Genomic DNA, 26935 nt, shown 5'->3' with positions numbered 1-26935 from the left:
GTTACAAAGCTGGCCACTGCTGTTTGAACTAAGCTTTTTTCCTCCAGGGCACATCAGACCTGGCCTGAGACATTGGACATTGTAATTGAACCTTCTTACATTTTTATTTTTTTTTGAACTTGTACTAGTCTTTAGACTGAGAAACAAAAGCACAGTCAATGGTGGAAAGATGGTCATATAGTGCACATCTCACACATGGAGTAAAGTGAATATAAATGCAAATATAAAAGTATATTTGATTTGGACATTTATTTAAATTACAAAAGTACAAAAAACATATTTCTTGTGTGTTTTCTAACCAACCTTTCTGTAACCTTGGTTGCATTTTGAAAAAATATATAACATATAACATTTTTCTCAGCCCCCGCGACCCTAAATTGGATAAGCGGTTACAGATAATGGATGGATGGATGGATTTTTCTCAGTTTCGATCTGATGCCTATGACACACTCAAAAAAATTGGGATGGGCAAAATAAGTGAGTAAAAAATGTAGAAAATATTGAGGTTACACCATTTTAACGCATTTCACAAAAAGCAGTTGAACTTCACCAAAGACTCGGCATTTTTAAGCAAAGATGGGTTGTGAACACAAACTGTGAGAGAAATTTCCAACAGTTCAAAAAGAACCTTTCTAAATTCAGATTCACTTAGAGATGAGGTCTTACCATCTACTACACACAGAATTGTGAAAAGATTCAGTCAGTGTAGAGTAAGGCTGAAAACCACTGGATGTGCCCAACTTTCAAGCCCTCAGACTGTATTTCATATGAAGTCATCATGCTACAATACTGGGCCTGAGCTCTTCTCAGATGGTCTGGAAGACACCTGAAACATTTTCTCTGGTCAGAGGAGTCCACTTCTGGCTTGTTTGTAGGATAAGGATTTGCTGAGTTCTTCATGCCAAATACGGAAATGACCATCCAGACTGTTCAGTCATGGTATTGGGGTTGGGGAAGGTACCATATAGGTGTAGGCCTACACTGGGATTTTACAGAGACATATGCTGCTACCAAGTAGATGTTTCATTCTGCATGTTCTAAAACTGTGTGGCTCCATAGTCACGTAATGCATTTGCTTGACTGGCCTGTCTGCTGTCCACATCTGTCTCCTATTGTGCATCATGCAGAAGAGAATATAAAGTGCCTGTGGGCTGTTAAGCAGTTGAAGTCTTGGGTCAAGAAAGTACAGGTACATATTTATTTGTAAGGAGAGTTAATAAAATACAGGTTCTTGTATTTATTGCATTTTATATGATGTTCCAACAGGGCCTGTAATCTGTTACTGAACCAATATTATTAGCAAATTATCATGATATTTGTAACAAATTCAGTTACGGATGCTATAGATGAACAATATAGTTATCAGGCTATAGTTGGATGGCATAACAGTAAAAATTGTATTGTCATTATTATCAGAACACTAATATGAGCAAATCATGGATATGGACAGTCACTGAAAAATATCAATTAACTGCATTACAGTCCATAATTAATTTTGTTTAATTGAATTCTATGCTGTACAGTGTGTGAAACATTGTACCAAAAATTACTGTGCACCATTTTTTTTCTTCTTCACATTGCCTACTCCCAATTAGGGCTTGTTTCTAATATACTTAATAATTTATAGTGCCCGAGTTTGGCACCATTTTTGGTTTCCAACCAAATCACTTTAGAGTTCCACTGGGTATTAACAGTGTAACATTCCCTCTGTGCAGAAAACACATCATTAGCAATAGTGGTAATATTGCCAATTTTCAAGCACTCTCTCAGGGTACATCATCCAGCCCTGTCCAGCTCATTATGCTGGAAAAAATCATGTGGAACATAAAAGAGAATTAAAGAATGCTTATTTGTAAAATGTAGACACTCACTAATATCATCGTGATATAAAATTAGATAAATTATAAGACCAAGTACTGGGTTCATAGTTGAAAGCTAATGTTTACATACGAGATGATTTAAACTTTGTGCTACTTTTTAAAAAGGACCAATTCTGCATAAATGCTTGTGGTATGATCATTAAAAAAATTCATACACAGCGTTGTACATTTACATACTTTCAAAGACATGATTTACACAAATTCATCTCAGTCCTGGTCCTGGAGTACCACTGTCTTCATATTTATAAGACTAATTATGAATTCCTTTCTTATTTGAACAGGTTGTGTTGGAACCGGGTAACTCACAGCACACACTGGGCAGTGCTACACCAGGATTAAGTCTTGGAACAAACTGATAATCAGTGAAAGTAATTGAATAGTGAATATATTTGAATCTCTAGAATAATAACATCTTCCTTTATTTACTTCTTAATTTTGGATTTTGGTGATATTTAGATATTTATATTTATTTTTTATTTTATTTTATTTGTGTTCCCAAAAGTCTATCGGCTTCTTCTTTTCTCTTGAAAAGAGCTTATAGCAAATTATAAATGCTATTTGAATTCAACATACAGTCCTGCACATGAGTGCAGAAACCATTATTTTAAGACATACAGTACACACTACAAAGTGTGTAGAATCTGTTTCAGGGACAGATTAATTCACATTACAGATACAAACCACTTATATTTATGAAGTTAAACTGTACACACAGCCACATCAGATCTGAGCCAAAAAATCGAAATTGATGCATAAGGCTTGTAATATGAAGGTAGCCTCAGGAAATTTTCCTGTACACCAAATGTGAGATAAGCTTCACAGCTGTCACCGCTCCATTGCATGAATACCTTTTGGTTTTGATAAGCACAAGAAACTAAAATAAAGCTATGGATTTTTGTTTGTTTGTTTTATTTATGTATTGATTTATTTTTTATTTTTTTTCCAAAATTACAATTCACGCACTGACATGTTAGAGGGCTGACTTGAAAGGGTAGCAAAATCCACCGTGACTTCCTGTCCTGCTGAGCAAAATGCTGCTGATTTGTCTTGTTAAGGAGTGATCCAGATTGTGGGCGCATGAGCTATCACAGATTTTCCCTGACAGAAACGTAAACCCACCTCCCATGGGTGCACTCTCGAGCCATGCAAACTAGGCCACTGCCTCACCCGTCTTTATAAACCTCTCCCGCACACAGAGTGAAAGCAGCTGTCATTATGTTATCACACTCTGCTCGCGGTGGTATTTTGACAGACAGTTCGGAAGGGTTGTGCTTTTCTAATGCAAGTATATCCCTCTAGAAATAAATTTGGAACCCCCCACCTCCCTTTTCCTTGACTTTAGCCTCCTTAATTAGATGGAGAAAGGCATATGTGATTGTGTAAACAAACAATATCCGATTTTTTTTAGGTCTTTGACAGGCAACTCAAAAGCGGATTCAGTCGGAAAAGAAAGGGGAAAAAAAGAAATAAAAGGGAAAAATGGGAACACACACGGAAGGGAGTGGGAAGGCACTCGTTAGCTCTGACCCAAATCAACGGAAACACTGGAGCTGTTAAAACACACAGCAGATTGAGCGCCATGCTGACCTAGTTAGCACCGGTTTGAAGAGCAGTCATACATCGCATTAAATCATTCTTCCGTTGAACACAGGGAGCCTCTGCACTAATGAAAATTACATTACAACAGCTCCACAGCAGCGAGCAGAGAAAGCCTCTCCATTGATGTTTGAATGCCTCGTTGGTGGTCTTTGTAGGTCTGGAGATGGGGGACATATGCCTCTGCTCAGATGGGATTTACTGCTGTAGTCACCCATGCACAACTGGAGCTCTGTTGCTGCTGTCTTTCTACCACGTGTTAATGCTTCACCTCAGAAATTAAACCCATGTAGATTTTACCTATGTGCTGATAACTGGAGCTTTTTGGGGGGCTAAACTGCATTCCTCGAGGGACATTACACACAGAGTATGAACTGCTTTGATAGTAAACAGGTCAGCTGATGTTTAAAGCTGCTCAGATACTCTTGAAGATCTTGATTAACTTGATCAGATGCGAAGGTCAGATGAGAAGGAGTGTGTTACCATGAATTATAATGTGGATAGATTAATTAGTGAAAATCATTTTTTTTGCATGTGAAAACCCACAATAAAATCCCCTTAATTCCAGGATACTCTGCCTAAAATCTGTCTCTGTCAGAAGTCTGAAACTTGTCCTTGAGCTGACCTTTCAGCAAAATAATCACCCAGAACACATCACAATTCACACAGAAATGGCTGCAGGAATTTAAACCCAATTGAAAAATTGAGTAGAACAGAATGATCCGTAATTGCAGCTGTAGGATTTGTTTACAGTGCTCTAATAACTACACTTTCTGTGTATTGCAACAAGAACTAACTAAGCTTGTTCTGTCACAGTTTTTTTACCACAGCACTACATTAAATGGTATGAGCAGTGGAAGTGCACATATTAAAAAAGGTTTATTTTAGGAAAGCTTTTGAGCTTTTTGCCCCCAGGTAAACACGAGACTCTGGAGTTGTGCAGTAAACGCTGTGCCATTTTCTACATGCCAGAATGAACTTCCTTTCACAGGATTCAGTTTTCCAAAATATGTGCATAAGATATGAAGTAAATTTCATGTAGGGCTGTCAAAGCAGGCAGAGAAGTTGGAAACATTGACATTAGCCATTTTTATCACTGTAAAACAAAAGCTATCTACTTTTTTTTGACATACTTGTAATTTGAAAATTATAATTCCATAATGAAAGACTGAGAAATTGATAATATTTTGAGATATGCTGTTTAACATCTACATGCGTTTCCTCCGGGTGCTCCAATTTCCTCCCACACTCCAAAAAGACATGTATGTGTAAGTGAATGTGTGTTTGTTTGTGTGTGTGTGTGTGCGTGTTGCCCTGTGAAGGACTGGCACCACCTCCAGGGTGTGTTCCTGCCTTGCACCCAATGATTCCGGGTAGGCTCCGGATCCACCGTGACCCTTAAGTCTGCCTCACGGTCAGGATTCTGCCGGTTGCATTCTGACATATCTGCCTCCTTCTACACCTCTAAGCAGACTTGTGATTGGTCCTTTTTTGCATCAGTCAATTTTCTTTTACTGCAGTAGTAGGTGGATCTTGGTCACGTCAAGTGACGAAAGGTTCCAGACTCTCCCTGGAGTATCTGGAAATGTGAGGCTACTGCTTCAGGAACTTGGTATTCATATTGCTGCAAAATTGTTTCTGGGAAAATCTATGGAAACACAAACTCAGAGGCTAAATATGGTGTGCAGCAGTGCCAAAACACTATTTTATATAACGTGAGTTGATATCAGCCTGTTAAGGTGCAGAGATTTGCATACAGACAGGATTGCATTTATGAGACGGCCGCTGAGTTTAGTGAAAAACAATAGGTTTCAGCCTGTAATTTTCTCCAAGGACATCAGGGAAAAACACAGACATGGTTGATTCAGTAGGAAATAAATCTACAGAGGACCTCAAGTAAAAGTGAAAATTCCCCCAGGACACAATAGAAATGTAATGGGATTATGGATTATAGATATGGCTAATGTGTCAATTTCTGGTTTGGTATTGAGCAGATGAACTGCAGGGTAAATGCACCATTTAGCTAAATACTCCTTAGTCTTTCCATCAGATCTCTTTGTTGTCTATGAGAAACTGGAGGGACATTAAGGGCATCTCTTGTTTGATTTTCTTTACTATGGGTAGGCATGCTTTGTTCTGTCTGCTCAACTCATCCAGTTCATGCAGATGCTGAAATAATAGGAGTAAAAATAGGTAGATGTGTATGACTTGATTTTACAGAAACAAATAACAGCCATAAATAATGTACATTCAAAGCTAATGAGTCATTCTAGAGCTTCAGGTTCAGTCTGACCCCAGATGAAGAGATGTTATTTTTCATAACGAAATGTACTTTGTCATCTTTCTGTTTGTTCGCAGTGTCTAAACAGAGGTGTTGAGATGGCGTATGAGTCAGCGCCCGGGTTCCTTTCCATGACAAGGTGGGAGCCACTGGACCTGAACTAAAGGCCATCAGGGAAATCCAGTCAGACTGGTGTGAAGAGTAAAACAGTGGCCAAAGATAGCAGCCGACTGCACTACCCACAGTCCACTCTGGGGGATTGAAGCAGGGGACTGCCACTGACTGCACTGGGTCCCTGATAAGGATCCCTCCTTTTCATCTGTTGAACCTCAGGCTGAGAACATTGGAGCAGCAGCACGGGATGTAGGAGCGAACACACAGCCCCAGGGACTAATCCATGCAGGACAAGCTCCATGCACTTGAGAAAAATCAGGACTCAGGAGGATGTCGACAGAGGCAGAAACACAAGCAAGCGTCAAAGCCAGCGTGAAACGGGAGTCCAGGAGAAAAGGTTAGGGCTGTTTGGATTCTCATATTGCTCTCAATGGTTAATAACATTTTTTGTGCATTGCACACTTGTTATTTGCCTAGGTCTGGGGGGATGTGTCATGAGATTTGTTGAGAAGCTAGTTGGCAGACCTGGTAAAAATTGGTTTTCTGAAAATAATGCATTCTTTACAGTGAAAATCACCCTGTGGCACATACAACAACAAATGTAGCCAGATGTTTTTTTTTTGTTTTTTTTTGTTTTTTCACTTTGTGAAAATAACCCTAAATAATATCTATTTTTTATCATTAAAATGGAAAGAAATGCAGTTCACCATGTGTTTTCAAACTTTAGTGTATGATTGTATCAAAGCTTCAGCTGCAAGCTTGACTTTGTGACTTTTCTGGTTGACTGTGTTGGATCACTGGATTAGAGACACTTACCCTGTATCTACTCTCATTGTCCATGTAATTATCTCCACTGACCATAAAGGAGCACTTTGTAGTTCTACAATTACAGACTGCGGTCTGTCTGTTTCTCTGCATTAGAGGTGGGCGATGACCCTGAAATAATATCACGATATTTTAGGGTATTTTCACGATAACGATATCCTTGGCGATATGACGAAACAATGAAAAATACTTTTATTAATTTTAAGAACACACTATTGCAACAAAAAGGTTATATTAATAATAATTATATTAAATATATGTAATATATATTAAAAGTATTACAGTGATCCCTCGTTTTTCACGGGGGATGCGTTCCAAGATCACCCGTGAAAAACGAATTTCTGCGAAGTAGAGGAAAGATATTTTTTTATGTATTTAATGAGTATTTGGACTTTTAAAACCCTCCCTGTTACTGTTAACAACCCACCCTTTGCATTATACAGTCATTCTATAATGTTTTTCAGCTGGAACTACATGTGATATCCTAACAGTTTCTTTAATAGAGTCATTCCTAAGCTGTGATTTAGCGTAAGTAAATTTCACTCGGATGTGGACATCAACATTACATGTACGGTACGTAAGAAATACTTGTAAATGACATATTTTGTGGGCGGCACGGTGGCGCAGCAGGTAGTGTCGCAGTCACACAGCTCCAGGGGCCTGGAGGTTGTGGGTTCGATTCCCGCTCCGGGTGACTGTCTGTGAGGAGTTGGTGTGTTCTCCCCGTGTCCGTGTGGGTTTCCTCCGGGTGCTCCGGTTTCCTCCCACAGTCCAAAAACACACGTTGCAGGTGGATTGGCGACTTGAAAGTGTCCGTGTGTGTGAGTGAATGTGTCTGTGTTGCCCTGTGAAGGACTGGCGTCCCCTCCAGAGTGTATTCCCGCCTTGCGCCCGATGATTCCAGGTAGGCTCTGGACCCCCCGCGACCCTAAATTGGATAAGCGGTTACAAATAATGGATGGATGGACATATTTTGTCACCTACAGGCCTAGTCTAATACATGTAAATAATAAAAAAGCCCCCTTGAAAAAATCCGCGAAAGATGAACTGCAAAGTAGCGAGGGATTACTGTAAATAAAAATATTTATTATAAAGTTTTATTTCATTGTAATTTCATAGAAGAACATATGTCATATTAAGGCTAATTGCATGACGTTGTTAAGTTAACATGTTAGAATATTTTTTAAATAGTTTTACGAAAGATACGATATGAACCAGCCCTACTCTGCATACATTTATACCCCCATTTCACCCTCCTCTTCAATGGTGAGGACCCCCCACAAATGCAGAGCATGTATAATTCAGCTGGTAGATCATTCTCAGCGCTGCAGTGACACTGACGTGGTGGTGGTGTTGTGTTAGTGTGTGTTGTGCTGGTATGATTGGATTAGAATAGTCCACCAACCAAAAATATCCAGCCAACAGCATCCTGTGTACTATGATGAAGGACTAGAGGACAACCAACACAAACTGTGCAGCAACAGACTTTACATCTACAAGGTGGCACAACAAGGTATGTGTGTATGACATGGTACACATTTACATTTACATTTACATTTACATTTATGCATTTGGCAGACGCTTTTATCCAAAGCGACTTACAAAAGAGGATCTAACATTCGAACTACAGCACAAATTATACAAAGTACCTTACATTAAGTGCAATATGCCAGGAAGTAATAAGTGCATTAAAGAAAGACATTCAGTGCAAAAGATACTCTCGGAAGAGCTGGGTTTTCAATGATTTCTTGAATGCAGAGAGGGTTTCTGTTGCTCTGATAGTGCTTGGAAGCTCGTTCCACCAACGTGGTACCAGAGATTAGAATAGCCTCAACTGACCTGTACACGGTAGACATGGTAGAGTGGACAGTGGGTGGACACCGTTTAGCACTGCTGTGTCTGAACCAGTCATAGCGTAACTCACCACCACCACGTCAGTGTCCCTGAATGATCCACCATCCAAAACATAACAGCTCTGTTGGGGATCATTAAAAAGCAGGGTTGAATGGTGATAAGAATGTATGCAGAGAAACAGACAGACACAGTCTGTAATTGTAAAACTACAAAATGCTCCTGTATGGTCAGTGGAGCTGATTAAATGGACAATAAGTAGACACAACATAGGTGTTCCAAATCCAGTGATCATACTGTGTGCGTGTGTGTGATGTATAGCTTGTTGTGATGTGCAACAAGCCTGTGATGAGTTTTCCAGATACCAGAAATGTATTGGTCTCTTATCTCATGTGGCAGCCTCTTGAGAAAATGTTCATGCTGTAGAACATGACTTGGCTGTAATGGGTGAATTGTGTATATATATATATATATATATATTTTTTTTTTGTCTGCTGAAAATGCTTGAGGGGCAGCACAGTTGCGCAGCAGGTAGTGTTGCAGTCACACAGCTCCAGGGACCTGCTCCGGGTGACTGTCTGTGAGGAAGTTGGTGTGTTCTCCCCGTGTCTACGTGGGTTTCCTCCAGGTGCTTCGATTTCCTCCTACAGTCCAAAAACACATGTTGGTAGGTGGATTGGCAAGTCAGAAACTGAACTGGATAAGCAGTTACAGACAATGAATGAATATGTGAATGAATGAAAATGCTTGAAGTAGAATACAAACTGCTCAGATCTGTTATGCACCTAACAGACACCTGCATTAAGCACATTTTGATGGGAGTGATAGGAGAGAATTAGGGCCATCCTTCTCATTTAGAGAGAATGAAGCCAGTTGTGCTCTATTAGTCTCTGAAACATCAATGGAGATCAAACCAGTGCCCGTGTTAGGGACAACAGTTAGACTATTGAGCCACTTGAGAGCTCCCTATACAATGCAGTAAAGGAACACTAATATTTTTACCTTAAATTTACAACTTCAAATCATTGTGATGTTTTGCTGACCTGTAATATGGAGAATAGAGTCTCGGTCATTGCTACTCTGGGCTCAGCAACGCAGAAACAGCACAATCTAATATTTGGAGCAGGGTAAGACACCACCATCTTGGTATGAAACACGCAAAACACAGTCCTTACCCCTTTCAAGTCCTTACCCCTTTTCACAGTCTCTAGTCATGGAGCTTTTTAGAAGGACACATGCTTTTTGTTCCAGTAAAATCTAACATTATCTCTGTTCGCTTGGTCACTTCATGGCTACAGGGCACTATGCTTGTGTAAACTATTGTTTGTACCTGGCAACCCAGTCAGTTTGGACTGCAATTTGATTGGATAGAAGGAGGTTTCTCAGGCTGAAACACCAATAGAATGGGCACGTATCAAATAGAATATACTGGTTTTAGCACTGCTGTCAGAGACACCAGTGCTTCAACTTTGCCTGTTTCATTAATCTATGGCAGACATCCCAAGTTGCAAAAACTCATTTGAGGGTGGTACCCCTGGACCTGGCCCTCAACCCACCCCCTACTCCCCAAAAAATCAAAACCTCTCACAAACACCAAAGGATATGGGTGATAACAGAAGTTTACTGTTTGATACAGGATTGCGCATAACAACGTTTTACACTCATTCATTGAACTGCCCACAGTAAAAACAGATTCTTTGCAGAAAAATCTTCCTGCTTTGCATGCGCCTCATGAATATGCACACGAAAAACAGAAGTTAAGTTTCTTTTGTTCACCTGCCATGAAAATTCATGCCAGCAAAAGGAAACAAACTCCCTGCCATAATGGTGATGCATACTTCAACAGCATGAAACTTGTTTGACTCTTGTTTCTTTACATTTTTTTCAAACTATTCTTGATGAAAACATGGTTTTTGAGAAGCTGTCAGCTTGAGTTCTCTCATTAGATAAGTCCTCATCAGCATCCAACTGGTTAACTGTAGCATTAGCTGATTAGCTCAACTGAAGATGCAGCTTCTTATCTAGCGTTACTCATCCAGCACTAAATTGGACCGATATGCATTGTTTTTTGCTTGATTTTAATGATATTCCTCTATGTGCTGCTGAATGTTGATGTGCTAATATTATTAATAAAGCCTAAAACGTAAGCCTATAGTTCTACATTCATTTTTTTCAGTCTTATTTGCCAACATGTGGTTAAAATAATTATTTCCATATACTATAAAAATGTGTTCTTTGGCAGAATGAACATCCCAAGTGAACACTAATGTATATCTGTAATGTAATTATGGAAAATATCCAAAATATAGAAAACCTCTACTATAAGCTGTTCTTATTGTGGACACAAATGCTAATTGTACACACACAGCTTGTACTGTGTACAAATGTTATTTGTATATCATTCATTGTTTTTTTTTTTTTTTCATTGTCTTGTAACTGCTTATCCAGTTCAGGGTCACGTGGGTCCGAAGCCTACCCGGAATCACTGGGCTCAAGGTGGGAACATACCCTGGAGCGGGCACCAGTCCTTCACAGGGCGACACACACTCATACATACTCAGACACTTTTGAGTATCCAATCCACCTACCAACGTGTGTTTTTGGACCGTGGGAAGAAACCGGAGCACCTGGAGGAAACCCACGCGGACACAGGGAGAACACACCAACTCCTCACAGACAGTCACCTGGAGCTGTTTGACTATGTATATAAAACGTATATAAATCTAAATTAATATATTCTCCCACTGGACCAGCTCTTTATCCTCGCTAGGATCCTGGAGGGTGCGTGGGAGTTTGCTCAACCAGTCTACATGTGTTTTGTGGATCTGGAGAAGGCATTCAGGAAGGCATCCGTGTCCCTCAGGATATTCTGTGGGGGGTGCACTGGGAGTATGGGGTACTGGGCTCTTTGCTACGAGCCATCCAGTCCCTGTATAAACAGAGCAGAAGTCTGGTTCGTATGGCTGGCAGTAAGGAAACCAGTCGGAGTTAGACTCCGTCAGGGCTGCCCGTTGTCACCGGTTCTGTTCATAATTTTTCTGGACAGAATATCTCCGGCCTAGCCAAATGGCGGAAGGTGTCCGGTTTGGTGGTCTCAGATTCCATGTTTGCTTTTTGCGGATGATGTGATCTTGTTGGCTTCATCAAGCCGAAACTTCCAGCTCTTGCTGGACCAGTTTGCAGCCGAGTGTGAAGTAGTAGGGATGAGGATCAGCACCTCCAAGTCCGAGTCCATGGTACTCAGTTGGAAAAGGGTGAAGTGCTCTCTCCAGGTTGGAAGTGAGATCCTGCCTCAAGTGGAGGAGTTTAAATACCCTGGGGTCTTGTTCACAAGGTAGGAAAATATGGAGCAGGAGATTGACAGGCAGATCGGTGCGACGTCAGCAGTAATGCGGACTCTGTACCGGTCTGTTGTGGTGAAGAGAGAGCTGAGCAGAAAAGCAAAGCTCTCGATTTACCGTTCAATCTACGTCCCAACCCTCACCTATGGTCACGAGCTTTGGGTAGTGACCGAAAGAACGAGATCGCGGGTACAAGCGGCTGAAATGAGTTTTCTCCGCAGGGTGTCTGGACTCTCCCTTAGAGACAGGGTTAGGAGCTCAGACATCCGGGAAAGACTCGTCGAGAGGAGCTGTTTGGGTATAAGGTCCGGATGCCTCCTGGACGCCTTCCTGGTGAGGTGTTCTGGGCATGTCCAACGGGGAGGAGGCCCCGGGGCAGACCAAGAACACGCTGGAGAAACTACATGTCTCGACTGGCCTGGGAACGCCTCGGTATACCCCCGGAGGAGTTGGAAGGAGGAGTGGTGGCTGGGGAGATGGAGGTCTAGGTTTCTTTGTTCCGACTGCTTCCCCCCGTGACACGGACCCAGATAAGTGGTGGAAAATGGATGGATGGATGGATATTCTCCCACTCTCTTGTCACTTTATGGTAACTGTTGCGTAGCATTAAAATGACAACTGTGATTTTATTCAACAAAAATATTCTAAAAATGTATAAGTTTGAAAATGGCAAGAATGTATTTATCTCTGAATTTGTTATGAGTTCTATCAAGGAAAAAGACAATGTAGGAAAATGACAGTTGTATTTTTTTATGATGCATCAGTTACCATAAAATGACAAAAGAGTGGGTAAATGTTTGTATTTTGAATTACAATTATACGTTACACAAAACATGCTTTAAAACGTATTATTTATGCCTAAGTCACCTTAAGTCATCTGAAACAGCAAAAATACATCAATATTATTCATCTATGGAGCAAGAATAAAGAAATATCCTCATCTCTTTTCATGTTTTTTAACCTTTGGAGCTCTCTCCACTGTTCATGCACCGCCAGATGCAGTTTTTATGTTGTGAGCAAAAAGAGAGAAAGCCTAGCATGTCAGACTGAGACCCTTTGTTTTTAACAAGGGGTTTTGTTTATAAACACATCAGACTTCTTTCCAGAATGCAAACAGACTGGACAGCTAGCAAATGGTGAGAAAACATTCTCTGAACTTCATGAAAGTGTATTTTTTTTTATCTAAAATCGTGACCATCACTTTTAAATTTCCAATCCATTTGGGTTGTTAATAAACAGAGGAGAACTTGCTCAAAACTGCCATGTGCTGGACACCTGGAGGCCAGGATATTCAGATGTATCCCACTGCTCCCACCACATTTCGACTAATGAGTAGAGATATGCTGACTTAGGTTGAGATGGCCATTGGGTCACACTGAGATTGAAACAGGATTGAATTGACTACAAGAGTGAAAAAGTCTCTCTCTCCCTCTCTCATTCTTGGCTGAATTCTTTAATGAATAACAGCACTTTAGTGTGCAGTAAATCTGCCTGTAGCCGCTTCTCCTGGCCCTGTCTCCATCTGGGCCATTTTACAGCCGCTGTCTTGGGCCCTGCAATGAATTGCATGGCTGTAGGGAAGCACATCGATTTGAGTGAAGCGAAGGGGCTATTACTTGTGTGGGTACTTGGCTGTGCACGGCGGAGCAGCGGCAGTCTGGACGGAGCACATGAAGAGCATGATAATCAGCCCCTGCTGCAGAGACTTGCCCGGGATATGTATTACTGTCTTACTTCAGAGATGTCCTTCAGAGGTGATGAATATGAAATGGTGTATCCCCTCATCCCTGTCGCCCATCAGCAATGAGAGTACGTGATGCAGTGATGCTCGAGGCATGCTGAGATGCATTAAAGGGTTTGATGACAGATTTCAGAGCCATAAGGACGAGCAAAACACTACTCTCGGATTAGACACTTGAGTAGTGCGCGACTGATATATTGGTAGGTCATTTATATCAGTGGATATTGATGACCCATGTTTTTATTGATCTTATAATTAGAAAGTGTGATTGATCTGCCTAAACCCACTGCTCAAATCGACTACTTTTGTTGTGCACATTGCCTTTTTGATATTACAATAGTCTGAAGGTACTAGAGACACATTTTCCATATTGTTTAATGTTTAATTGTTTAATATTGTTGAATTGGTCTGATTCCAATTCACCGCTGCCAATACAGATTGCGATTCCAATACAAGAGCTCATTTTACTTTAATCTTATAATTATTTCTGTTGTTTTCGTGTTTGAGGGTACACCATGAGGCTGAAACCTCAGTTTCACCCATGAAATACAACAACACTGACTGAGACTGACACTGAATTTTTGAAAATCTCCCCCTTGAAGAGCATTTTCGAAGACCTCTGTTTTCAGGGACGCAAAACTACATTTCTTTTGTGGACAGGAGACCAACACTCATACAACAATGTTAGTTTGCCCTCTGTACATGGCCTCAGTTACAGACTGAAGAAGCCATGGTTTGATGGTAAGACGTGGACTGGAATATGGACCAGTGATGTGTCTTGTTACATTATGTTGTTACGGCTGGTTCATGGTCCAGTGCAAGCTTTAAGCTGGAATATGGATCAGTAAGTGGATCTGCCCTCTCTATCCGATATCGGATGTGTAATGATGTTAATATCGACCTGATACAGATTTAGGATTGGTTGTGGCGCATCTCTAAAAAATACACTGTATAGCCAAAATTGGTGGAAACCTCCTTATCCAACATGAAATTAAGGGTATTAACAGGTCATGTGTCCCCCATTTGCAGTAACAGTAACAGTTACTGCTGTTCTGGGTCTTCAGACAAGATGTTGGAACATTTCTGTGAAGATCTGATAAAGATTTATGAATTTGGCTCCTGACATCAGAGGATAAGTCCTGGATCACTAAAGCTACTCCCGCTCAACCCAAACATGTTGGAAGAGCTCCATCGCTCCAGAGATTGTGCTCAAACGCTCCACAACCCAGTGCTGGCGGCACTGCACCCCTCTAGCTAGAGCTTTACATTAGGTATTCTCATCGTATACAGCGCCCTCCATAATTATTGGCACACCTAGTTAAAATGCGTTAAAAGCCTTAAAATTAATTATTTTTTTTTTTTTTGCAGAAGCATAATCTCACTCTTAAATAATTAGACAAAAAGCAACCTTCAACTCAAGTGGAAAAAAATAATCCTGACTAAGAACTAATTATTTCCCATTTAATGACCTGTTCCACAATTATTGGCACCCTTAATGATTTCTTGGAAATAAGTGTATTTGAACCATTTATGTCATTTCTACTGTAGTGTATAAAGTGGCTCAAATTATCTAGGAAACTTTAATTAGTAATTCATCACTTCCTGTTTCCCTGGGGTATAAATATGGCTTTACATAGAGGCCTATTTCTCTTACTCACTCTTAAACATGGGAAAGACAAGTGAACCCACTATTCAAGTAAGACAGATGTGTGTCGACCTTCATAAATCAGGCAATGGCTACAAGAAAATAGCCACTCACCTGCAGATGCCCTTATTTACAGTCAGAGCAATCATCAAAAATTTCCAAACATCTGGAACTGTGACAAACTGTGACAAAGCCTGGAAGAGGATGCCAGTGTATCTTGCCCCCACGCACAGTGAGAAGGATGGTAAGAGAATTAAAAAGTTCTCCAAAGTTCACTGAAAGAGAATTGAATCAAATGGTAGCATCTTGGGGTTACGAGGTCTCCCAAACAACCATCAGGAGCTATCTACATGCCAACAAGCTGTTTGGGAGGCATGCACGGAGAAAGCCTTTTCTGAGTTATACTCATAAGTGTAAACGGGTGGAGTTTTTCAAGCGGTACTGGGAGTTTAACTGGGACCGTGTGCTTTGGTCAGATGAGACCAAGATAGAGCTTTTTAGCAACAAACACTCTAAGTGGGTCTGGCGTAACACCAAGGATGAGTATGCAGAACAACACCTCATGCCCACTATTAAGTATGGGGGTGGATCGGTGATGCTGTGGGCCTGTTTCTCCTCCATAGGACCTGGGAACCTTGTAAGGATATATGGGATCATGAACTCTTTGAAATATCAGGACATTTTGAATCAGAATCTGGTGGCCTCTGTCCGAAAGCTGAAGATGGGACGTCACCTTATCTTTCAGCAAGATAATGACCCTAAACATGTGGCCAAAGCTCCTCTCATGGCCATCTCAGTCCCCAGACCTCAACCCTATAGAAATACAAAGCGAATATAGGTTGCAAGTACAACAGAAAGTCTGTATCTATTATAGGCAAATTTTAAATAGCTACATTCACTTATAGGACGTGTCTGCAAATGTGAACATAAAATTGACAGCCAAAATCAGAGCATTAGAATGTGGCTTGCTTTTTAGTGCGCTACATAATTAGTGACAGGAATTGAGAACATGGATGTAGTGCAATATCTGAATATCCAAGAGAATCCATCTTTATCCATGAAAGTCTGACCTTCATTGTGCAAACACAGAAGAGGAATATCGCCCTACTTAAAACCCACGGGAGCCTTCAGATACTAACAGGCTTTGATATTGTTTAGTTTGTGCATGATTTGATTTCTCTCTGCAGAGATCTGAAGGGAAGACCCAGGTACATGTGCCCTGGTTTCTTTGCCCATAAATGGCATTGCCTCTCATCCTTGAATTTCCGACATCTCCATAGCAACTGTTGCTCTCTGCCAGTAATCCATGTGAAAGATGACTCAGACACATGGAGTTGTGCACAAAAACACCACATCAGTGTATCTAACATCAAAAATATGACTGCCAGTTATTACACATATTGAATCGTCTTTACTTGACTTTGCATCTTATTTTATTGTGGGACTGTGATAGATTATGTCTGAAACAATTATTTAAAACATACTGGTATCATCTCCACAGTGATTCTTTTGTAGCTGTGGTATGTTTGCAAATATTTGTTTTTGCTACATCTACATGTTGGTATGAATGGTATAATGTGTATACACACACACACACGCACACACACACACACACAAAAGCCAGATGGTCGACACAGATAGTCTCTGTTCATGCTTCTTGATCCTAATACTTATGTATTTCCAATCTCCAAACTGCTGTTACACATACTCAGTTAATTTTTTTCCCTGCATACAGAATTGTGCTGATTAGAACAAGATGTTGTAGTGCTGGGTGATAAGAGCGCAAATCAATATCACGATTAATTGTACATTTTACCACGATTAAGATAATGAACGATTATTTTGTTTCTGTATTTTTGAGTTCAGTGACGAGGCTTGTATTGTAGATATGCTCCTGTATTAAATATGGGACATTTTTTAAATATGGGACATGTTTTCATTTGACTTCATTTTGTCCAGTGTCGTATCAATTATAGTCAAAACACAGCACGTCCAAACCACAGACGCTGTGTTTTTCGTTGGTACGAGCTGCTCGAGTCACTCGGTTGGCCTCTGCATTAAGGTTGTTTCCATGTGGCAGATAGGGGCAGAATCACATGACTACAGCTTGGCAGTGTGGCTTTAAAGGGACAGTACATGAACACACAGTGGGGACAAAACTGAATAAATATAATTGATATAATCGAAATAGACAAGATTATGTCAATTAGAATTTCTGAATTTTGATTAGTTTTCAATTAATTGCCTAGTCCTAGTCTGTTGTATTTATTTGTGCCCTACATGATAAAGTATGATTCAGTGTAATGAGCCAACTACTAATGTTCTAAAAAGGTAAAAAAAAACATCAGTCAATTATTTTTAAAATCAGTGTAAATGAAATTCAGAGATTTGTTATTAACACATGATTTGTTAGAAAATAATTGCTAACAATCTGAAAAGTCTGAGAACTGTGTATTACTGAACTGTAGGGTTGGGATGTTTTCACACATGCCTTGTTTTGTCCAGACTTTCCAGTTCCATTTGAAGCAAAATGGCATGTGTGAAAAGTGCCTTGGACTACGGTCCGGAACAAAGAACCAAAATTTGGTCTGACCAGAAGTTGTGGTCTTGTTCTGGATCAAACTGAACCACTTTTTGCTTTGTGTGAAGTGTGGAAGCACTTTTTGATGGTGCCTCAGATTTTAAGACCAGTCACAGGAAGTTGAAGCAGTATAAAATTTAGAGATGGATGTGAGAGACGATTTACTTACTGCCTTCATGGCTGTGAAACATGTAGGACACTTTTGAGTCACCAGTCCACCTGTGTTTTTGGACTGTAGGAGGAAACCGGAGCACCCGGAGGAAACCCACGCTGACACGGGGAGAACACATCAAACACCTCACAGACAGTCACCCGGAGCGGGAATTGAACCCAAAACCCAAGGTCCCTGGAGCTGTGTGTCTCTATGTGGGAGAGAAGGGGTGTGGTTTGCTACCCTCCTTCATATAGTGCAGTTTCTACACAGCTGAGCCCAGAGTAGCAAACACAGCAGATCCTTTCTCTCTATTAAAAGTGCATCATAATTACTTTGAAGCTATAATTTTAGGGAAAAATATTACATTGTGTGTTTTCTTTAAGTGAAAACAGTGGGTATCATTTGAAATAAAAAAGTTTATGCAAGTTTTTATACCGTGTTACTGTAGTAAATATATTCCCACTGCAATCTTTTTTTTTTTTATTCCAAACCGTCCAGTGATTTTTTCAGTGTAAATAATCAATTAATTTAAATTTTCTTAAAGGAACATATCTGTTCACAAACATCTAAATTTTTCCTGTGGGAAAAGTTGGACAAGTTCCCTGTAAATACCCATTGTTTCAGAGGAGATGTTGTATGAGCAGATGTCCTTAATCGATCGAAAATGTATAATAAGGTATCATGGTAATTATAACGTATCGCCATATTGCTCACTTCTAATTTATGCTGAGCCCCATAGAAAAAAGCTGGCTCCAAGTCACTTGTCTGACTTGGATTTTGTTCTTTTTGGGCTGAATGGTAGGTTGTGGATAATAGTCCAGACTCTTATAATGAAGATTTTTTTTGGAAATGGAAGAATTGTGTGTGTGGGGTGGGAGTTGGTGTCACTAATTAAAGTGAGAGGGTGACACTCATTCATCTGAGTTTGTAATTAGCAGCATCAGGATGAGAGTGTCTCTCTCTCTCTCTCTCTCTCTCTCTCTCATTGGCATAAGAAAAGAGAGCCTCTTGTTAAATCTTGGTTAAAAAGAAACATCAATTACAGTGCCTCTTTGATGTTGCCAAAGAAAGAGGAAACCCCATGAACGTTTCCAGGCAGAAAGTTGAGGCTTTGTTTATAATATTCTTTGAATTTGATTCTATTTATTTTCTTAAGATACACTGTATGTGGTTCTTTATGGACATAAACCTAGCTGGGTTTCAGCTAGGGCTAGACAATAATTCAGTATCAACGTATCACTCTATATAAATATTTCAATAGCAATGAAATGATATTTGTTTACATTTTCAATATTTCAATATATATTTTTTGCAGCATCTGTCACAGACTGACGGTCATTACGGGGGCGCTGTCATCAGTTAATTGTACTCAATTTTAAAGCTAATGTGTCCTCCCTGTGTCCGTGTGGGTTTCCTCCGGGTGCTCCGGTTTCTTCCCACAGTCCAAAAAAGTGTCCGTAGGTGTGAGTGGGTGAGTGAATGTGTGAGTGTGTGTGTTGCCCAGTGAAGGACTGGTGCCCCTTCCAGGGTGTATTCCCCCCTTGCGCCCAATTATTCCGGTTCCAGACAATGAAGGAATGAATAAATGTTGGCCGTATTGTCCAACTCTAGTATTGATATTTTAATCGTTTTATTGATCTGTCAACACTTGTACATCCTCATTTGGATGCTAAAATGACAGAAATAAAAAGCATGGATGCCTGACCCATTTATCCCAACTACGTTTGTAAACAGAGCTCTGTTCGTCTGTCAGTTTGGTCATGTCCCAAAGTAGTGTCAGTCTCCCTACATAGTGCACATCACAGGTAACAAAACTAATAATACTGCACCCAGACAGTAAGTAGATGCTAATTCGACAGGAAAATGTGGTTCATTAAATTTTGCAACTTGTGTTTATAAGCAGTTTCTTCAGTTTTATTGGTTAAGTTACATAAGCTCCATCTCTCAGTACTGTTCAAATGAAGCTCCTATGTCCATATGTTTAAAAATGTTCAAAAAGACAAAGGTTTTCATGGGGTGTCCTAACTTTTTCACATGACTGTATAGCAGGAGAAGCAACATTAAACATGTATAAAATCACTTCCACTATATTTGATGTTACTGTTTTCTCTGAAAAAACCTATAGGTATTTAAGCCATATAAAATATTCAAATAAAAAAATTATTAAAAACAAAAGTGGTCAAAAATAAATAAATAAATAAAAACAAGTATTACAACTAAATTAACAAAAGCCAAGTCTTCATAAATTAAAAGTTACAGAATCTTCATGGTGCTCTTTTTAAACTTGCATGGAGCTGCCTAAATCTGTGTTCAGGAACCTGCGCCCAGGGCTTAGTGCACGCAGAAATTACATAGAAAAGGACTTAGGAAATGTTACTAATGTTATTAAAATGAAATTTTATAGAAAATTGTGAGAAACGAAAGTAACATAATCTTTATTAGGATAGCAAAAGTTATGTGATTACAGAATATTTAACAGTAATTTGTTACATTACTTTGTTGCAGAAAAATGGAATCACATTACTGTAACATGTTCCTTTGTACTGCGTTACCCCCAACACTGTACACTGTGGGATAATTTCCTCTCCTGATGCAAGGAGGTGGTGGGCTTCTGTGTTTCTAGGTGTTATAAGACCCTCTCCAATGCAGGGAGAGGACTTGTGCATGACATAAATATATCCATCTGTCCCATTCATTTACATTAGTGCTGTGCTCAGAAACCAGAAAATCGGTCCCCAATATGGTGCCCAGACCAAAATAAAACAAGAAAAAAACATGTGACTGCAACCCATGGATAGCTGTTTTGCTACTATATGTGCATCTTGACTCACTGCTGATGCAGGTGTTTAATTGCTTAAACACAGCTTGTATAATCACAAAATAATTGGCAACAAAATGGAGTTAGAAGCCCCCCAGCATTGGTTTCTGGATCCATGGAACTGACGGAGTGACAGTTGTGATCCAAAAGTAATCGTCCAGCAACACTGCATGACCTCACAAATGTGTATCATATTCACACAGAAATTAACCAAAATCTGGCATAAAGCTATCCAAAGGTTTGTAAACAAGAGTAGAATAAGTTATTGCAGCTAAAGGTAGCAAAAAGTATCTTAATTAGGGGTGGGACTTTAACGCATTAATTTCGGTTAATTAATTATGGGGAAAATAACGAAATAAAAAATTAACGCATTTTAATCGCACTTTGCACCATGGAAAGTTTCTCAGTGCATGAGTTCCAGGCATACAAATTATAACGACGCACAATGTGATGAACATGATGGAGATGGCGGAAGACACTACGCTGGTGGATGGGAAATTTAAATACAAGAAAATTCCAGATGGAAGTACACACAAAAATGTTGTTATTTGCACTTTATGCAGGAAGGAGTTTGCTTTTCACAGGAGCACTTCCACCGTTCGTTACCACCTCAATGCAAAACATGTTGGGGCTAGCGTTCAGGTCAGTAATGTTAACAGTACAGTGATCCCTCGTTTTCGGCGAAGTAGAGGAAAGATATTTTTTGTGTATTTAATGAGTATTTGGTCTTTTAAAACCCTCCCTATACTGTTAACAACCCACACTTTGCATTAAACAGTCATTTTATAATGTTTTTCAGCTGGAACTACATGTGATATCCTACCAGTTCCTAAACTATGATTTAGCGTAAGTAAATTTCACTCGGATGTGGACATGAACAATACATGTACTGTATGTAAGAAATACTCGTAAATGATATATTTTGTCACCTACAGGCCTAGTCTAATACATGTAAATGATAAAAAAGCCCCCTTGAAAAAACCTGCGAAGTAGCGAATCCGCGAAAGATGAACCGCGAAGTGGCGAGGGATTACTGTACTGCAAACAGTGTCGCCAGTCAACACTCGACCACATGTTGGGGTTCACGTTCAGAAACAAAATGTCAAAGTCCACGTCAGACAAATTGACCAATTCACTGGTAGTAGACTGGTGGGAAAATAAACAAGATTTTGAATTTAAGCTTATGTTCGTTGATTCATTCATCAACCAAACTTAAATCAGTAATTCTCATGCTAAATATTGAAATTTGATTTAACGTGATTAATTTTGATTAATTAATTACAAAGCTTCTAATTAATTTGATTAATTTTTTTATCAAGTCCCACCCCTAATATTAATACTACATTACAGGAAAAAACAAATGTAAAATGAGTCTCCATAAACTCCATAGACATTTGGCCATCCAGTCTGTGTGAAAGATTGTTTTGACGCAGCAATATTTTTACTGCATGTATTCATGTATTCCAAAAAAAAAAGCACTGCAGCCATGATCCTTTTGTGCCCTGTCTCTGGAAACCACAAGTCTTGAATCATGATGACAAGCACAAACTATTTCTGTGTAGTTCACAATTTCTGGCGATTCATCTAAAGTGGTGGCAGAGAGGTCAAACAGTTCCGGTGCCAGCGCTAGGCCTCCCGAACTACAGCTTCTCTCGCCAAACGCGTCTGTCCTGAGGGCTCCTCATTCCCGCCCATCTGCCGCCATCTGTCCCTTCTCCTGGCCATCAGGAGGACGCAGTGCTGCTGTCTCAGTTGAAGTTGGCTGGCACTCTTCGTGTAATAGAGAGACAGGGTCCTCTCAGCTGGGAGCTTGGTCCAGCCCAACGGAAGCACGACAGCTTGCTCTTTTTCTATTTGCAACAGTTTGACCGAATGCGGCAGACTCTGCAACAAGCTCAAGGAGTTTGCCACTTGGTCTTCAGTGGTTTCTCAGGTTTATTCAGCACAATATTTGTTCATGTAAAGTGCATATGCACTGTAACTAATCATAAGAAAATGCTAAATCTCTGAAAAAACATTGGTACACTGTCAAACAGACTCACTGTGGTGGTACATACCCTTGAGGGCACATTTTCTTTACCTGTAATTGGGGAACATAATTGTATCTTAATCTATTATAATTTTGGATTTTTCATTTGTGTTGATATCATATACTCCATTTCATCTCCAGGACTTCTATTTTACATAGTTCTATAACTAAAGATTACAAATATTCACCTCTCTTTCTCTCTTTACCTTTAGGGAACACAACTGAAGTTTAAAACCAGTGTTGTGCCTTTGAAGGTACATTTACACTGTTTGTACCTTTAGTGACAATAATGTATCTTCACGTACCTCTTTTTCTGAGTGTAGGTGACAGAAAATCATTTTTAAACTGATTGCATTATAGTGAAGCAATAAGTTTGATTATATAAACTTGAATGTGGTGAAAAACAACCCTCTTGTGTGGAAAAAATTCAGGGTAAATTGTTATTCCAGGACTTTCTTATTACCCAATAAGGGGTGGTTCGCCAGACAGGGATTTAGCCTAGTCCTGGACTATATCCTCCTTTCAATGAAAAATCACAATTCAAAACGCTTTATAGTCCACGACTAGGCCTAATCCCTGTCTGGGAAAACTACCCCCACCACCCACCACCCACCACCAGTCACTGTAGACTGTGCCTCCTAAAGCCTAATGCCTCCTAATGTACCCTGGACAGCTCTTTATTTATTAACACATGTTAAGTGTGACAACTGTAGACTGGGTGGCTGTTGAACCTTCATCCTGAGTAAGCCGGTGGATCTTGGCTTTCTCTACAGAATTAGGCCACAGTTTAACTAAGCATAGAGTCATAAACCCTAATGGCCTCAGAGAACATTCAATTTAATTAACTTGGGGTTATCTGCGAACAGAATCAAATTATAGAGGACACCAACCGGGTAATATCCTGTGGCTGGTGTGAAGAAAGAAGATGGTTCAGGATAAGATGCTGCAGATAAGGCACTTGCCAAGCATGTGGTGGAGAACATCTCGCTGTATTTGATCACAATGGTGCTGTGCTGTTGATTAATAAACAAGGTTTCTGTGTAGTCACTTTCTTGGTTAAACTAACAACAGTTAAGAAATAGATGAAGAAATAAATAATATATTAATTATCAGACATTAAAATGTACAATGCTGGCATATTGAATTACCTTATGTTCTCACGTAAGTAGCTAAGTAATCTCATTTTTGAGTCTCTTGGACAAAGGTACACTATATGAGCATGGATTTTTCGTCACTCACTCCATTTTGTTCAGAAAGCAAGGGTATTGACAGCTGCTTTCAAGAAACATTAGGTTGTATTTTTACAGTACATTTACAACTCTGCTTCATTGAACTATACAGAGCCTCTGTCATTCATACTCCAGGTTCAGCACTACAGAAACTGCACTATGTAACTTTTGGATGAGGGTAGGAAACCACCCCCCTCTCACCCTTACAGGTAACAGGTACTGAAGTTTAGTGATTCATTTTGGATCAAAAAAGTCATTGAAACTCATCCCAAAGATATTGAAGGTCCATCACTCCATAGCGCTAAGCAGGGGATTTATAGCCTTGTAGCCTATTCTTACCTTTTATCATGATAATGTTCAACTCAGGGCCTACTACTCCAGAGGTCCCATTTTTTCCTCTTGCATTTTTGCAAAGCTGTAATGGGATCTAACCTTTTACCATACCTAGCCCAAACTGCGAAGCACAATTGCTACAATGTTTCCATTTTCAATGTAGCATCTAGCTAACGGCAGTTTGTTTAGGGAGAACCTCTCTGCTGGATCTACAGGCTTGATTTTAATCAGCCCTGAGGAGGCTGACCTCCTTTGCTAGTTCAGCCACGTGCTCTGAATTTTAAGTTTTCCAGCATCCTGTGTCTCAGAGTCCATTAACATGGAGGTCAGTGCACACAGAATGTCCCGGAAAAGCCTCAGCATGGAGAAACTCAGCATGTCACTGTTGTGCAATTGGATCTGTGCTGTTTAAAGCCCCCTGCGATGAGATCCAGCAGATGAGTGATGCTGTATGTTGGCATTTGATCAGATTTTTAAACCTCATCCTGTGTAATGGCTCTGATCCCTGTCTTTAGCCCTGGTGGCCTGTTAACTGGTGTGAAAGGGGCTGAGATTAGGCTCCAGAGCCGTAGGAGAGACCCTGGACCTATGATAGATATTTGTGATGATATTCAATAAGCACTAATGCTGGATAAAGTTTGATGTAGCATGAAAGGACGCAAAGGCCATATGTTCCACTCTGTTTATTTAGGCTAGTGGGATGGTTTTATGTGTTTAGGGACTGATTGATGGTCGTGAGATAGGAGCTTTAACTGTTTCCATGTCCAAACATCTGTTTCAAAACAATTCGACTAGTTCATCTTTCAGGCATAGCTAGGGCTGCCGATATTGAGCAGCCGATCGCAAGGAATGACAAGCAACTATCACCACTGATGTATACACGTTTTCCAGTTTCTGCAAAGTCTTTCTTGTTTAACTCTTTAGTGCATGTGAAATAAATGAATGAACAGCTGAGTTTCAGTCTTCATTTTATAAAATGGACACAATGGCAGCAAACTAGTCACGAAACCAAATGCAACTTTGCCTGTTTGGGAGCTATTCAGTTTTCAACCAAACAAAATGGGAGAGCCAGCCAATTTAGACGAGTCCCTGGTACCTGGTTTGTTTTCCACTATAGTAGTTCTCCCCAGAAATGTAACCAGTGACATTGCAAATCACTATCTCTAACGGGAACAGTAGGCTTTGGACACCTCAACCACATGGTGGTAATGTTAAGCATAGTTTACTCATTATATATTCACGCACTGATGTTGTTTTCTGGAGCTCAGAATAGTTTTGCCACTCATCAGTTCCGACAGCTCAGTAGTTTTTCCCCATTCCTTGTTGCACCATCCAACTCTTGCTGGATTCTTTCACCAGCGACCAATCCAAGGAGCGTTTGAAACTATTCAAAAGATCACGGCATGATTTTAACAGCTGCCGTTGTGAATCATTCATTCATTCATTCATTCATTGTCTGTAACCGCTTATCCAATTGAGGGTCACGGTGGGTCCAGAGCCTACCTGGAATCATTGGGCTCAAGGCGGGGGAATACACCCTGGAGGGGGCGCCAGTCCTTCACAGGGCAACACAGACACACACACATATTCACACCTACGGACACTTTTTGAGTCACCAATCCACCTACCAACGTGTGTTTTTGGACTGTGGGAGGAAATCGGAGCACCCGGAGGAAACCCACGCAGACACTAGGAGAACACACCAAACTCCTCACAGACAGTCACCCGGAGCAGGAATCGAACCCACAACCTCCAGGCCCCTGGAGCTGTGTGACTGCGACACTACCTGCTGCACCTGCTGCCCGTTGTGAATCAGATAAAAACAAATGATTTTGCAAATGCTTAGTTTGTACTGGACTGCATTTTATCATGACTGACAATACTTTCTGACCAATCTACGCTCTGCAAAGTTTACATGTCATGGTTTATTACTTACTCTGTTCACTTGGAGCTACATCCAAGCAAGGACTAAAAAAGTGTCCAGTTCCATGTGCAAAGTACCATATTTGCCTAATTGAAAAAAGCAAAAATGCTGATAAGGGCTGAGTAATTAAGTTTATGAAATTTTTGGAGCCCTGTGAAGGACTGGTGCCCCCCCCAGGGTGTATCCCCCGCCTTGCGCCCAATGATTCCAGGTAGGCTCTGGACCCACCGTGACTCTGAATTGGATAAGCGGTTACAGACAATGAATGAGATGAATGAAATTTTTGGATTTATTAAATTTTTTCATTTAGTCCAGCATTCAGCAGTCTGTTGAGAGCTGTCAGTCTACTATTAATATAGATTGCCCAACAGGCTTGGGTTTTTAAATGATTAAAGTCTTGTGCCAAATGTTTGTAAACAGCTCATCTAATGTTTCATCTATAAATGAATGGTATTAAAAGGCAGTGTACTGTAAGTGAAATTTGCTGCATTAGCCACCTCGGCTCTTCCAGGAAAGCTTTGCTAGTCTGTACAGTGAAATCCAGACTTACGAGTAAATCACCTTACGAATTTTCCGAGATACGGGCTGTCCTT

The 26935-nt window shown here is 40.2% G+C and overlaps 1 protein-coding gene across 1 annotated transcript in view; it reads left to right on the top strand.

Moving 5' to 3' along the window:
• The window catches only part of c8b (complement component 8, beta polypeptide), a 97910-nt gene that overhangs the window by 20830 nt on the left and 50145 nt on the right, over positions 1-26935 (top strand). The window contains exon 2 of the mRNA XM_066681280.1: positions 5835-6268. Coding sequence (XP_066537377.1) covers positions 6202-6268 — 67 coding nt within the window. The 5' untranslated portion in view covers positions 5835-6201. The remainder of the gene's footprint in view (positions 1-5834; positions 6269-26935) is intronic.

The sequence above is a fragment of the Hoplias malabaricus genome, chromosome 9 (assembly GCF_029633855.1).
Source record: "Hoplias malabaricus isolate fHopMal1 chromosome 9, fHopMal1.hap1, whole genome shotgun sequence".
Taxonomy (NCBI): Eukaryota; Metazoa; Chordata; class Actinopteri; order Characiformes; family Erythrinidae; genus Hoplias; species Hoplias malabaricus.
Note: the sequence above shows the minus strand (reverse complement) of the source record. Positions and strands in the feature narration are given on the sequence as shown.